Source organism: Mustela lutreola, chromosome 6, assembly GCF_030435805.1.
Source record: "Mustela lutreola isolate mMusLut2 chromosome 6, mMusLut2.pri, whole genome shotgun sequence".
NCBI lineage: Eukaryota > Metazoa > Chordata > Mammalia > Carnivora > Mustelidae > Mustela > Mustela lutreola.
The window spans coordinates 45,749,318-45,765,749 of NC_081295.1; the positions used below are offsets into that span (position 1 = coordinate 45,749,318).

General features: G+C 39.6%; 1 protein-coding gene across 6 annotated transcripts in view; it reads right to left on the reverse strand.

The window, feature by feature from the left end:
• The window catches only part of LOC131833639 (cytochrome b5 reductase 4), a 104,854-nt gene that overhangs the window by 17,618 nt on the left and 70,804 nt on the right, over positions 1–16,432 (reverse strand). For all 6 annotated transcript variants that reach the window (XM_059177167.1, XM_059177168.1, XM_059177166.1 and 3 more), the window contains 4 exons: positions 12,347–12,487; positions 10,754–10,906; positions 8,453–8,603; positions 8,056–8,142 (listed from right to left, as the gene is read on the reverse strand). In XM_059177167.1, the coding sequence (XP_059033150.1) occupies positions 8,056–8,142; positions 8,453–8,603; positions 10,754–10,906; positions 12,347–12,487 (532 nt within the window). The remainder of the gene's footprint in view (positions 1–8,055; positions 8,143–8,452; positions 8,604–10,753; positions 10,907–12,346; positions 12,488–16,432) is intronic.

Here is a 16,432-nt window from a genome sequence, read left to right on the forward strand (position 1 = left end):
CTAGAATGTTGTATTTGTTTACTGCTCCATGAGGGCAGGAATGCTTGGCTGCCTTATTTAATACTGGATCTAGGCTTGGCTTGAGGAAAGAGTGCAAAAATGCCAGATGAATGAATAAAGAAATGTATTTACAAAGCCATATTGGTCAAAAATAAAAACTGTACTTTTTTTTTTTTTTAAAGAGTTTATTTATTTATTTGACAGAGAGAGAGATCACAAGTAGGCAGAGAGAGAGGAGGAAGCAGGCTCCCTGCCAAGCAGAGAGCCCCATGTGGGGCTTGATTCCAGGATCTTGGGATCATGACCTGAGCCGAATTCGGGCAGAGGCTTTAACCCACTGAGCCACCCAGGTGCCCCTGAAACTGTACTTATTTTTTAAAAATATTTTATTTATTTATTTGACAGAGGAGAGAGAAAGCACAAGCAGGGGGCAACAGGAGAGGGAGAAGCAGGCTCCTGGCTCAGCAGGGAGCCCGATGAGGGGCTCGAGTCCAGGACCCTGGGATCATGGACCTGAGCCCAAGGCAGACACTTAAACAAATGAGCCAACCAGGCACCCCTAAAAACTGTACTTAGAAGAACAAAGTCATGTGTTGGCATCTATGAAATCACATTAAAAAATGTACATGAACTTGTAAGTGCATTTTTCTGGGAAGACATAATCCTTCATCAGATTATCAAAGGAGACCCAAAACAGCTGCTGAACTACTATCTTAAGACATTCCCAATTACACATAGACAACTGGAGAAAAGATAGAAACTGCCTTGTTAAATTAAAGATAAAAAAGTGTCTCCTCTAGCTCTATTTCCAACAAGTCTGTCACTGGAACAAAACTATGAAGACATATAAATCAATAGTGGTGTCCCTCTCATCTGAAAAAAAACCTCACAATTTTCTTTTACTGAGATGTTTAAAAAAAAAAATAACAGCCTATCATTGGCATACTTTCTGCAGGTGTCCACTGAAGGGTTGTAAATAACTGAGATCCTTACATAAATGGTGTAAACTTCTCATACATTTCATATTTATTCACACAATGGTCCCTTGACTGTAACTTTTGGGCACTCAATGAAAAAAGTGAACAGTCACACGGATGCAATTTTTAGGGATATTGTGAAAGGCTACTATCTTGCTTATCCCCTTCACAGGACTAGAAGAGCTTACACTGGAGTAGGAGCCATATCAAGTTAAGACTCAAGAACACTTAAAAGAGGGACTCCTTTTTACCCTATCAAGACACAGATGGTTACTATGGAATCCTCTCTTCTGGTTTATTCTGGAAGAAGGCCAAATTGCCACCTGAAACAATTACAGTCTTGAGGCATAAGAATAAAAGTTCTGAAATTCCTTCCTGCCCTACGATTTCAAAATGCAGGAAAGGTCTAGAACTCTTGAAAATGTTACCGACAATAAATTTAGATCATCTATAAAGTGCAAAGCAACATAAAAATAGAATGAAGAGAGAAGAGACCTGCTCCTAGAAAATGCCTGTGTGTTCTAAATGTCAATGGCAGTAAATAAGCTTGTGAAAAAAATTCTTTTAGAGTAGATGGATAATGATCTGAGATGAAATATCTTGACATACAATTGTATTCATTCAGTCTAAATCCTATGCAGAGCCCGCAGTCATCCAACAACCAAGTCCCTCCTCCAGGCACTCAGCTTCTGAAACCTACCTCCTTCATAGTTCTTACATGCGTCCCCTACCCTTCCATGTTTACTACAACAACTTCACTGAAGCCCTTAGACCTCTTATCTAAAATACTGCCCTAGGGGTGCCTGGGTAGCTCAATCTTAAGCATCTGCCTTTGGCTCAGGTCATGATCCTCAGAGTCCTGGGATCGAGCCCCGCATCAGGCTCGCTGCTCAGCGGGAGGCCTGCTTCTCCCTCTCCCACTTCTGCTGCTTCTGTTCCCTCTCTTGCTGTGTGTCTCTCTCTGTCAAATAAATAAGTAAGATCTTTTAAATAATGAAAAAGTAAAATAAAATACTGCCCTAATACCCTCAGCCCAAATCTATCTGACACATCATTGCTATTAGTTCTCCTAAAAACCCTGATCCCATCTTACAACTTTGTGCTTTTGAAGCTTCCGTGATTGGTAACTACCCAGAGAATAGTATTTTAGGGTATCCAGGGCCTAAAAGAAAAATACTAGATCATATGGTATCTGTCTTTCTCATTTTCTCCATTCCCCTTACTATTATACTCTCCAGCTCCATCCATGTTGTTGCAAACGGCAAGATTTCACTTTTTTTTTTTTTTTTGTGGCTGAATAATACCATATGATTTCACTCACACATGGAATTTAAGAAACAAAACAAATGAGCAAAGGAAAATAGAAGAGAGAGTGAAACAAACCAAGAAGCTGACACTTAACTACAGAAAACAAACGGGTGGTTACCAGAGGGCAGGTGGGTGGGGGATGGGTGAAAAAGGCGATGAGGAGTAAAGAGTGTACTTATCATGGTGAGCACTGGGTAATGTACAGAATCATTGAATCACTATACTCTATACCTAAAACTAACAGAACATGTTAACTATACTGGAATCAAAATTAAAAACTTAATAAAAAATACCAGAAACAGCAAGAAGACTTGTTATTTGCACACAGGAAAATAACTCACAAAATAAATAGCTAGGGATTAAAATTTGATAAAATATATACATTATGGAAACACTTCTCAAAATGAATCTGATGAAATACTGTGTGCTTCCTGATGTTGAATGGTAATCCATGAGAAAAGGCTAACCTATCAAATGAGTTTGGGACTACTGGGTTAAGAAAACTTAAATAGATTTCTTCAGAATTTCTCAAAACCTTGCATATGCTAATTTCCCAGCAAATCTTCAAGGAGGTAATATGGCATATATTCTTTTTCAAATTTATTTATTCACAGAGCCCTTTAGCGGGGAACACACACGAACACTCTAAGAAACACACCATTTGAGGACCATCTGGGAGGAAGAGAGTGCTTAAGGGTCCAGATTAGGGGTCCACATATCTGAACACATCATAGGCTGGAGAAAAAGAAAGGGGTTCAGGCACATTTTCCATTTACTTTTGACTCTCAAATCATCAGCTTTTGCTAGATCAACTGGACTGAAACACTGCGAGTCCTAATGTGGATACCAGAGTAGAGAAACAGAGCCAGTCATTATCCGCAGAGCCTGTGGGTAATAAAGGGAGACAAGCTTCCCTCCCATGTGGCCAGAGCTTCCCATGCCCACTTTGTACACACTTACTTAATATATGAATTACACTCAAGGTCTTCCATTCCCTGATTTTAACCTACCCTGTTTCTTTGGCTGCAAAAGGAGAGGATTTGAGGTGATCACCACTAAGATTCCTTCTAAATAAATCTAATTAATGGTTTTATTTTTGCACAGAGTTATTTCACATTGTTCTCCATTATGCAATGTATATAGTTCAACAAAACTGGACCGGGCTCTTTTGCTAAATGCTAAATCACTCAACATACTGGCCCTTATGGTTTTTTGCTCCTAAAATCCTATCACCCAAATTTCTTCTCCTGTTCACAGAAATGCTAATTGCTTCCCAAAGCTCAGCTCCAAAGCCCCTTCTTCCATTGAAGTTTTGCCATCCCCACCCTCACAAAAACAGAATCACTCTATAACCTTTGTAACATAGGATTTGTACCTCTCAAAGTACGGTCTTTGCTGTTACTACTGACCTTCGGGACTTCTCCACCACTAGGTCCTCTTACTCGCTCTGTATCTTTTCCCAACATTAAGAATGCTTTTCACAGACATGTGAAGTGAGGCACATGATCCACTGGTGCCTATAACGGGGTACACAACACCGTCCTTTGTGCCCCCATTCCTTTGCTGCTTGGAATCCCTTTCCTTTTCTCTTTCCCATATGCCCTAAACATTAATCTCATCCTTTCTAGGGAAAATAGACACTAACATATTGAGTGTGTGGGGTGCAACATTCTGTGCTGGGTATTTTATCTTTCTAGAGCCCATTTGCCAAAATATATCAATAGTCTTGGTATTCTCTGACCTGTTGATTCTTTTGATGAATTTTTATCCTTTATAGAGAGGTACAGAACAACTTCTAATCTCTAGACCAAACAGCAGGGGGTTGGTTAAATAAATCATGGTATGCTTACATGATCAAATACAATGTAGCTATGAAAAATCATGGTATAGTGCAAGTTTTCCCAAGTGGCAATACTGGCCTTTGGGGATGGGTATTTCTTTGCAGTGAGAGTCTGTCCTGTGTGCTGTAGGAAGTTAGCAGCCTTCATGGCCTCTACCAACTAGATGTCCTCAGTGGTGATGATAAAAATGTTTTCAGACATAAATGCCCCCTGAAGTCATGGTGGCAGACAAAAATTACTCCAGATGGAAAACCACTGCTTTAAAGTAGTCTAATGCACAGAATAGGCATAATACACTAAGTAGAAAATGTAGTTATAAAACATACAGTCAGTATGACTACATTATTTAAAAAAATACAAAACAAAAAGATCAGTATGGGGGCACCTGGGTGGTTCAGTTGGTTAAGCAACTGCCTTCAGCTCAGGTCATGGTCCCAGAGTCCTGCGATCAAGTCCCACACTGGGCTCCCAGCTCCATGGGGAGTCTGCTTCACCCTCTGACCTCCCCTCTTATGCTCTCTCTCACTTTGTCTCTCTCTCTCTCTCAAAATAAATAAATAAAAATCTTAAAAAAAAAAAGATGAGTGTGTGTCTGTGCACACGTGTTTGTGTGTCAGAAAGAGAAAGAGCGCTTAACTAAAAGAAGGTTATTTTCTCCAAAAATGCTCTGAAAGTGAAGGAAAACACTTGTTATATTTCTATATTACAAAATGTTGCCCAGAAGTCAATCTCCTTGTCAAGCTATCCTACCCCTCAAAGATCATTCTGCAAAAGCTGAGAACTCAGAGAGCTAGAGCATTCTGCTGGGGTGGGACCTCATGCATAACACTGTTCAGTAGTCAAGAGAAAGATAAGTGAAGTTCAATTTGCATTCCAGTTTACATAGTAATTAGCTACATCCACTACCATACATATTTGCTTTCTGTTTTCTCTAGAAAAATAAATGTGTGAGATTGTGCTAGATTTGAAAAAAATTTTTTTAAAGATTTTATTTATTTACTTGACAGACAGAGATCACAAATGGGCAGAGAGGCGGGGTGGGGCAGGCTCCCAACTGAGCAGAGAGCCCAATGCGGGGCTCAATCCCAGGACCCTGGGATCATGACCCAAGCCAAAGGCAGAGGCTTCAACCCACTGAGCCACCCAGGCACCCCAGATCTGAAATTTTTTGAATGGAGTCTTAACCACTGGAGTTAAGTGTCAAGTGTAATAACATATTTAGATAAAATTCAAGTAAGCTATTTTCTGTTCAAATTCTACACTTAATGGAACTTGATTGAAATAGAAATATCCAAAAAAAGTATTTATGATATACCTGTGTTCTGCAATCCTGTGAAGTTTAGCAATGTGGGTCAATGAAGAGATATATCCCCTGGATTGCATGGGAAAATAAGCCAACACAGTATGCTGTTCGCTATTGTGCCCCTGTATGCAGGCACATGGTAGAAGCTCCCATGTATTTAATGAATGAATGAATGCTACACATATGCTAATTCTGGGTGAGGCATCTATATATACAGTACCTCACTGACCTCCATACCCAAACAATTCTATGATGTAGGTATTGATATTCCTATTCTACAAATGGAAAAACTGAGGCCTTAAATGCTAACAGAAACACAGATGTGAGTATCTAAAATAACTTTATATCAAATCTGAACTTTTACTTTCCTTTTTTGTATGGGACTTAACAATCAACAGTGCTACAAAACCCACCAATAAGCTTTTAAGGTTAGCTTTCTTATAAAGCCTCAGAATATGGTAACATTGCAGAGAGACATTCCACAGCCATCTATACATCTTTATGTCTCCAGGGACCATAAACTATACAATGCTAGAGGTCAGCCTCAAGCAAGGACAGCTGTGTCTCTAGGAAGAAGAAGGAGGAGGTAAGTGAGCAGAGAGAGAGTGAGAGCACAGAAGCAAGAGCGGAGAGCAAGAAGAGAAGGAGAAGGAGCAGAAGAGGAAGGGTAAAGGCAGGCCAGAAGTCCGAACACTAGCACTTTTCTCTGCAAGGTGGAGAGGAGCACAAGCCTGGTGAGTGCTATCAGTCCAGTCACCCAGACGTGAGAAAACAAAAGTGGGGCCTTTCCTCATCCTCAACACTTCAGCCTATGCAATCCACCAACCCAAATTCTGATCATGTACACCAAAACAAAACAGAATGAAAGGAAACACACTCTATATTTAGAGGCTGTCAACAGATTTCTTTAGACCAAATACTTCTTAAATCAAGTTTAACTCCTACTGAAAGACTAAAAGGACAAGGTCTATTCATTCAAATACTGGTAAATGGATCTTCTTGTACAAGGGAACTATCTTAAAAAATAGCTTTGTCAAAATACTGCCAGAAATACTTTTAAGAAACCCTAAAGTTAAAAAAAAAAAAAAAAAAAAAAAGCCTAGCTATGCTGTTTAAGTTATTTGATATAGGAAAACTGGAGCTCGAACAGTTAATACAGAAATGAAACACATGTAGGTAAAGTTCTTCGAAACCCAAATCCACATATCTGAGGTAGGGCTTCCCAGTTTTCAAGGCACTTATACAATCTTCTCTAGTCCTTGCATTATAGCCTTATGAAGTAAGTAGGAAATATATCATTATTTTATTTTGAAGAGACAGGCTCAAAGAGCTAAGTAATTTTTGAATAAGTTCCAAACCACTGAAGGATAGAATGAAAACTCAAAATTAGGGCTTTAGGCTTTTTGATACATACTCTTCTAATTTTCCACTTTGAAAATAGTGAAAAAGACACTTGTGAACCCAGGAACTGGTATTTCTTTAAACCATGATCTAAACTGCCATATAGCTATCTGAATCATAGTTAATATTCTTAGGTTTATGGTGTAAGTTTGTAAGAAGACTAAATACTTAAGGATAAGTAAGTTCAAGTCATCCTTAATTTGTGAATATTACTTATGAAGAGAGAACGATGGAGGACAGAAGGAGGAAAAGCAAGAGGAGGCCAAGGCTTCCCTTAGCTAGGACACTCAGAAAGTATTCAATGAGAAATGGAGCCCCAGAATAGCTGAGTTTCTGACATCTTTAACTCTAACTTTCAAAAGGGCCTAGAATTTTATCTGTACTGCATGATCCTCAACCTATTTACTTCAGATATTTTGTGTGAAGTCTTTCAAAGGACTGAATTTCTTACAAAGAGCTTCAGAAATGCTTTAGAAAGTATGACAGCTAGTCCGAGCCACTCTTCTAAAAAATTCCTTTAAAATTTCCTACCACTTTTAAATCTGTTTAGAGGACTTGGGAATATGCCCGTTTCAAAAATCTTATTTCAGCTGACAGTGCTAGGACTTTTTTTCAATGAAACAGATTTTCATGTTCTCTTGTTTTACCACAGTTTGGTCTGACTCAGACTTTTCTCTATTGCCTATTCCAGCATTTCCCAAGGTGTGTACTGAGGACCACAGTCATTAATAAGCATTAATGTAAATAGACAAAAATGAAGAAAATCTTAACACTGTATAAAAAAGCCCCCCATCTTGAAAAGTCACAGTGGACATTAGCATATTAAATGCTCTAAGAAATTTTGTACTAAAGAAAAATACTTATTTTTGCTTGGTCTATCTCATCACATTTATTTGATCTGTGCCCACTATAAAAAAAAATCTTGAAATATCGAGTTGGGTACACTACGTCATTTTCGATGAAACCCAACTCAGTATAAGTCACACAATGTAAAGCCCAGTATATATTTTATTGATACATATATGATATCATGTTAATCTTATTGAACAATACTTCTTTGAAGGAAGGGTATTAACATTACTTACACTGAGAGAATTATTGATTAGCTTATTTTGTTTTTGAAGGAGCTTCCTGGCCAATTAAAAACTCCAATCAAAGGAGTTAAGGCCTAGACTGACTACATATTTTTGAACATTGAAATGTGGAGCGAACACCAGTTTAATACCTTTTATCTTTAAATGCTAATTTCTCCAACTGGCTTCTCCAAATTATATCATCCTCTGTTTTATTGAAGAACATCAGCTTCACTTTCCTTAAAAGAAAAAACAACAACAACTCAAAAAGAACTATTTTGATTACATTTAAGATACACATGAATGGAAAAGTCTTAACATAAAGTGGCATGAAATGTTTTCTTTAATGCCGATTAGGTAACCAAAAGTATCCAAAATAAAAGAATCAAGTTAGTAAAACAGCTAGGACTGGAGGACATAGGGTAAGAAATGATATATTAGGGAATGAGCATATATCCATTAAGGTCCACTGAGTAATTAATTTAGAAGACCTTATACTAATCTAACAGCCTCACAAAGGATAGTAATTAAAAAGATAAAATTACATACCTGAGACTGGGTATGTTAGTCAAAGCATAATTCAGTATTTTAGCCATTGGTGTGAAGCCTGTTCCAGCTGCCAATAAAAAGAGATCTTCTAATTCTTGGAACTGGGATGTTTTAAAATTGCCCTCAGGATTGCTTACAGAAACAGAATCTCCTAAACAATGAAATATAAACTAAATCAGAAAAAAAAAAAAATCAGGGAAACTGAAGTTAAGCTAGTTGCATTTTGAACTCTGATGAGTAAAAGTGTGAAAGCATAACTTTCAGACTATTAATCTTAAGTCTTTTAAAATGTCTAAGGAGTTTTGAGAATACTCATTAATGTCCCCAAGTATACTTGCATTATATCATTCTAACCAAATTAATAATGCTCATTTCCCACCATTATTTTCCCAAACCATCTGGAGTATCTAATTTACAAACTACTGACAAGCATTTAAATATAATTTGTTATCAGAAAATTGATTGCTAAACTAAACTATAAGCACCTCAAAAGCAAAGTCCAAGTATACCTCCACCACTACAAGGTGGAGAATATATACTCAACTATTTTCATATTGATTCTTAGCTAGAGCAATAAAGCTAGGAGAGAAAATTGAAATAGAAATGTGTTCTATAGTCATACTTCAGTAAACGTGCTAACTTCACCTCCATCAAATCTTTGAAAAGACCTATTGATTAGAAAAACTCTTCTGAATTTAATGCTTATAAAAACAAAGGGCAGAGACCATACTTAGAGCATGCTACTTCACAATCTAGAATAAGAATATTCAAGAAAAATTATTTGCAGTGAATTTGATATAATCACTATGTACCACTCATATAAGAGAACTGCCTTTAGGACATTTCAGAAATTTACAATGTAATTTTAAAAATAATTTAAAAAAGCAAAACATTTAAAAAACATTTTAAAAATTTCAAATACTTTTCTCCCCCTGCCCGCAATGGTCATAAATCTTCCTTCTTGTCCATAGCAGGATAGTAAGAATCCTGCAGTAACTGATGAATTAAGTATTATAAAGGAACAGAAGCTCCCTGTTCTAGTTTAAAAGGACCGTTAAGATCAGAATATCTTCAGGAAAAGGTCAGTCGGTTTTTTTACTAAAGATGCCTCAAAGAATGATGCTAGCTTGAGAACTTCTGTGAGCACGCCAGTCCTCGCAATGTCAGAAAACTGATTAGACTCAGGCAAGGGGCCCGATTTTAATCAAGTTCACAAGATATTAAAGTAAACCTGCCAGAACAGTGACTGATTTATGGAAGGCTGTCTGCACCCAGCGACCTGAACCCTACACACCCCAACCAGGGCATCTCATTCCCAGAAGCAGGGCATTTGAAGAGCCAAAATCATTATTAAAGGGTTGCTTGGTGAAATGGAATTGAAACAAAGAAGTGGATAATTTCATAGGGGAGCTCATTTAGGCCGTGATGAGGCTTCGTGAGTGATCACTACCCTCTAAGTGGCACAAGTATTTGTGCTATGTCTAGCTCCCCTGGATGAAGCTGAAAAAACCACTGATCTTGTTCTTTGGGCTTTCCCTTTCCACACTCTAGGCTAATTCTCCACCCTGCTCTGTTTACACAGTCTCTATAACTAGGATATAATAACACGGGTTCACTTTCCACAGGCTGTGTTACAGTCATGTGTCCATCTACCACAAGAGGAGAGTCACTTTCACTAGATTTGCAGGCATTCCAAGATTCTTTAGACTCACATTTGACTTATGTAATCAAAGAGGACTAATCACACCCACTTTGTAAAGACTGGCTTAACTTTCACAACACAACAGATTTTCTTTATTTCCAAATTTTAGTGAGCTACTTCACTGGTACCTCGATGTTACTGGTAATGTTGTGTTAGAAACAAGAAGAGCACTTTTACTATTAAACAAAAGGCAGTGAAAAGCTGCAGATTCAGGGGCGCCTGGGTGGCTCAGTGGATTAGGCCACTGCCTTTGGCTCAGGTCATGATCTCAGTGTCCTGGGATCGAGCCCCACATCGGGCTCTCTGCTCAGCAGGGAGCCTTTCCCCCTCTGTCACTGTGAGGTGGACTCCTTAGAACTTAGTGGTGGACTGGACTTTGGAGGGAGAAAATGGGAGCCTGCAGACTGGGCTAAGGATGATCCAGTTATACTGAAGAATGCGGGAATAAGAATAGGTTGGTGGGATAAAGAGAACATGACTTTGGTCATAGACATGTTGAGTTTCACTATTTCATGGACTCCCACATGGAGGTAACTAGAGGACAGTGTAACATGTGATCCAATCTAGAATACAAATGAGGTTTAAAAAAGAATACTAACCAATCTGAAGATGATCAAGCTCTGGTGTGAAGAGTCCATCAGGATAGACTTTGATCAAAAAGTAGATGTATTTATTGTTGAGAAGAACTGGTTCCTTGAACTCTGAGAGTAAGAAATCAGATACAGGTGTATATGGCTTCACAATTTCAGTACCTAGAAAAAGTTATGACAAAGAAATTCAATTCTAAAAATCTCAAAAGCTCTGAATAAAGATGAAACATAACTGATTTTATGATGCTATCAGTACATACTTAATCTAATGTGTATATAATTCTATATATATTATAAGTGTGTGTGTGTGTGTGTGTGAAATGTGTATTTCAGCCTAAGCACGCTGAAATAATTTACACAAATCAATACTTTACCCATCATATAAACACTGTATATTTATTAAGCGGGGTATAAGATGATAGGGGTTTATGGTAATAAACTTAGACAACCATCTGTTCTATCAGGATATAAACTTTGTAACGGGCTATGAATAAAAAGGCATCAAAAGTTTACATTGTAAACAATGTAAACTACAGACTCACATAATAACTTTGATTATGCACCAAATTGTAATAATGGTTACTGATGGCCACAGTGATCATTTGGGTTTAGAAAGGGAAGAATTTCACTTTTTGCTTTATATATTTTGAATCGTTTTAATATTTTAATACACAATATATTACTTTGGCAACTGAAGGAAAAAGATATTAATACAACTACCTCTAAGAATATAATATTAAAAAAAAACAGGGTAATTTTAATAAGAATTCATGTTATATTTTAGCTAGCCAAATTCCACACAAAGAGGAGTCACCACACATTGAAAAGATCATTTTTTTACATGACTCCTTGACATATATAGAATTAATCTATGTGTAAATTCTAATCCATCGACAGTAACTGTGCTGGGGAGCATACCAGCTATGGAATGACATCCTGGTACTGGTGATGATGACAGGAGGAACGTCCTAGCGCCATGGTAATATGGTGTACCAACCAAGTCAGCTAGACTGACTGAGACTGATGTGAGAATGTGAACTTCTGCAGCTCCAAAAGGCCAAGAAAACGTTAGACGTGGTTAAGGGCATTTAAAACAAGTACATAAGGTAACTTCAGGATGAAAATGAGGGGAAAATTTCCCAGTGAAATCTTTACAGAGCTTCTTATCGCAAGGGCATGTTTAAGGAAATCATTTATAATCATCCACTCATTTTGAATTTCACAGATTCAACTCCATAAGTGACCCAAGCAGACATGGTTACTAAGAGATATGGCATGTTTTTCTAGTAGTTTCCCCCACAGGACCACTGGGCACTGCCTCACCTCTTCCCTTGAGGGTTCTGTGAGGAATATATCCCAGTGATGATGGAACCCTCTCTCCCTGACTAGCAGCAGTGTCTTTGTTCTCCACATTGCATGGTATGGCTATGGCTCCAACACATTGGAATGTTGCATTTACAAATCTAGAATTAGGCTATCACTCAATCAGCTGCCAGAAACACGTATTAATAACCTTTTAGGTTATCTCCTAAAAGATTAGTACTGATTTGGAACTGCTTATCAATAAAGAAAATGTTTCCCCAAAGCCTCTATTTACCTTACCTGTAATAGTTAGCTTGAGGTAAACATGTTGCCCAGTTGGCACCTGGAGATGAGCACTTGGTGGTAGCATCAAGCAGAAGAGCTTCGTATCATGAGTAACACCTTCCTTGGAAATTAACTGGCACTTTCTATAGTACAAACCTAGAAAGCGATTCATTTTCTCTTATTGATGAATAAATTAAGAAGTAACACTAGACCCACTAAGTGACAGCCCAGACAGATTCAGCTTCTATGCTTTTGCAAGCTTGAATTTCACTAAAATGCCTATGTACTTTGAAAATTCATCAGGGGTCTGAAAATCTTACAGTTGGAATTTCATTTTATTTCCTGAGATATCTATTTTCTAAAACCTGTCAAAACTTCAGTAGGTTGAAAAACAAACTCTACTGAGTCTTATTTCCTCATGTTTAATTACAGCATATTATAAGCATTATATTCTAAGAAATTAAAACCTAACTTATTTCTTCATAAATTCACTTTTTACATAATTTCATCTTTTAAGCCTCATGTTCACAGTTACATAAATATATTACATATGTAAAAAAATATTTTATAATCAACAAACTTACATTCTAAAGTCTTTTCTTACAGAGTGGTCTTGAAATTTAAGTATTTAACATTTAACAATATTAAGATTATTAAATTTAGAAATACTTCTTTGATAAATCCAGGAAAAATAAACAGTCTATTTCTCTATGTTTGTGAATTATAGAACAATTATAGAACAATTTAACTGTCAAGAAATGATTAAAATTAAAAAATGAACTTTTATGTTTAAGGGTGTACATTCTCAAGACCTGAAAAATTAATTTTTTAAAAGATTTTATTAATTTGAGAGAGGAAGAGCACACAGACAGAGAGGGAGAGGAAAAAGCAGACTCCCCACTGAGCAGGGAGCCCGATGTGGGGCTCGACCCCAAGACCCTGAGATCATAACCCGAGCTGACGCCCCATGGACTGAGCCACACAGACATACCTACTTGGAAAATTAAGTGAAAAATGAAAATTCCCAATCTGTGCTACTAATATACATATAAACAAAAAGGAACAAAGTGTTCTATAAATACTGAAAATATTTGAAATTAATATCCCAAGCACAGGAAATATATACTATTTTTATACAGAGTAAAATAATACCATTTAGGTTAGAAGAACTTATTATAGAAATTCTGAAAGCATTAATAGTTTCATACAGAACTCCTGTAGACATAAAGAGCATGCCAGACTACACTGATAATATTGGTTTGTTTTATTATTTCCTCTCTTATAAAACAGCATTTATAGAGATGGAAACGGATTAACTCTGATAATGTATTTCTTTTCTTTTCTTTTTTTTTTTTTTTTTTTTGGCGACATCCATGTTTTTATTTAGTTTCTAACCTCCATTAACACTAAGTTAATATTGCAGAAAATAGACACATTTGGAAATTGATCTGAAAAATCAGAACCCATTGGAACAGAAACATGGAAAGTCCCAACAAGAACGACTGCATGATACTTCGTGTTTGAAAGGCACTTCCCCCTTATCTGAGTAATGTTCATGATTAGCCAACTACTCCACGTTTCTGGTCTACCCTCTGTACCATCCACGTAACAAGCAGGAAGGGTCCTAGCTCCGGCTGTGAGCACACAGGAATTCTCTAGAAACTTTGTTTTGCATCCAAGCCCACTGGACAGCTGGCAGTGGCTGGATTCCTCACAGGACAGATTCTCAGGAAGCTTTGACCATCCATGGTGGGGCTCCTGGGAGCAAAAAGCAGATGCAGCGGCCCCACAGCAGGAATTCCAATGAAGGTGAAAATATGGGCTCCATCACTCAAATAATAAAAAGAAACGGTGCCAAGAATCATGTCCAAGAAAATCCCTAGTCAGTGTAAGTGGGGGCTCACCGAGAGAACAATCACAGGCCTGGTGCTGGCTGGGAAGAGATCTCCTTTTCTCAAGCCCACTGTTCAGAAGCCAAGTTCTGCAGATAGCAGAATGGGCCCTGGTCGATCAGCGGAGTCTCTGCAAACACCAATGTCCCATTTCTTGCTCGTCCCCATGTCCATCTCCCAGTAGTGGTGGCCAGAGGGGAACCCAGGATGCAAAGGGCATAGTAGAACCTCTCGGCTCTGGCCCTCCGGTTCTGTCTGGAATACCCACAGCGGACACTTCTCAGGTCTCAGAAACAATGAGGTAGTAGTGGTTGGTGATGTCGACATCCAGGGTCACCTCCATGTGACCTTGTGCATGTTTGGGTTTGTCGGGAGCCAGTACAGGAGGCCTACTATAAGAGCTATAAGGGACTGAATATGATTGGCTGTTCATTTAGGTCCACTCAGGTGGGAGGTGCATGAGCACTGCGGTGATTGGCTAGGCGGGCTAAGCTGCCGGTGTATATATGCTTGAATGTACTTGTAGAGGGGCGGGCCTGCCGGGAGCCAGGCCGCGCCGCGCCGCGCTGGCCGGCCGGAGGGGGCCGCAGCCCGGACCATGGCAGCGGCGGCGGCGGCGGTGGCAGGCGCCAAGGGGCGGCGCGCGGTCTGGGAGGCGGCGGCGGCGCCCGAGTGGGGCGGCGGGAGCTGCGTGCTGTGCTGCGCCAGAGGGGGAAGAAGATAAAAAGAAGCCATTAAAGAAGTTTGCCTCCACGCGTGTCTCCGAGTCGTTCTTGCGGGCCGAGAGCAACAAGTGGTGCCGAAACCCGGGAACTCGTGCAGAAGAGACGCGCGGAGTTAGGCAACGATCAGGTAAAGAGTGTACCTATTTCTGTCTAGTGACAGGGAAAGATCCTCAAGTCGAGGACGAGCGTAGAAAGCTTTCCGGGATGGGAAACGAGATGGCTGCAAAGTTCCTAGGATAAGGACGAGAGTAAAGCTTTCCGGGATGGGAAACGAGATGGCTGCATATAAAATGTTGGGGCGGCTAACTGACATTCTTAAAGCAAATGGGACCCCTTTGAAAAATAAGAAGGCTCGCTTATTTCCAAAAGAAGTGGGTCAAACCACTCTGTGGTTCTTAGAGGAGGGATTGCTTAATATTCCCCAATGGGAATATCTAGGGGAGGACCTCAGGTGTGACCCGCGCACTATGCCGGGAACTCTCGCTGTTTGGTCCTTAGTGAAGGTCTGCTTACAATCCTCCCGCGAACCCATATGCAAGGCGGTTCTACAGGGAGGAGAGATCTTAGAACAGGTAAAAGAGGAATCTTGCAAAGGATCCTCGAGATATTCCAGTTCTGAAAGTGAAAGCTTAGAAGAAAGCTCCGAGGAGGAAAACGCCTGTCTGGGTGATAAGAGAAAAGTGACGGGAGGGGGTCCCTCCGATGATCAGAGAGTGGAAGAAATGAAAATAGAGCTTGCAAAAAAGGAGGAAAAGCTAAAGAAGGCTATGGCGCAGCTCAAAATGCAGGGGGAAGTTATGGCGCAGCTGAAATTAAAAGCTAAAGAAGGAGCTATGGCGCAGTTACAATGCCCACGCGCTCAGCTCCAACAGCGCCACCTTAGGAGGGGCCTCCTCCATATAAACCTTGCTGCACCAAGGCCTGCTATTGTGCGAGCTGCACCGCATGAGTGGCTGCCATAGTAGCCTCTCAGGAGTTTGGGTGGGAACAGGATTCTCATTCAGTCCTAAAATCCCCACTTACTCTAATTCCACCTTTTTTGGCTATAATTACACCTACTAAGACCCGGCGCAAGGCACGTCTGCCCACCTCTTAGATAAGTGGCTACTCTGTAACACTGCACAAGCATGTACCGGTCTGGAAAGCCTGCACTTCCTTAATGGGTCTATATGGCACAACTGTGCATACAAGGCACACCCTAGCGCCACGTTTGAGACGAACGTTACCTGCAACTGCACCACAGCCAAAACAATATCCTATCCGCCCACATCTGTCTGCCTCAAGCCCCCTTTTTTCTTTATAGTATTCAATGCCCCCGCCACTAACTATGCTTTTAGTCTCTCTTGTGAGTCCCAGAATTGTCTGCTATCAGAATGTTGGAACACCACGGTGGGAGACTCGGCAGTAACAGCCAAGATACCGACGTATATCCCGATGCCAGTACAGGTGAACCCCGACAAGCTGCCGGTGCTGCTTCGACATAA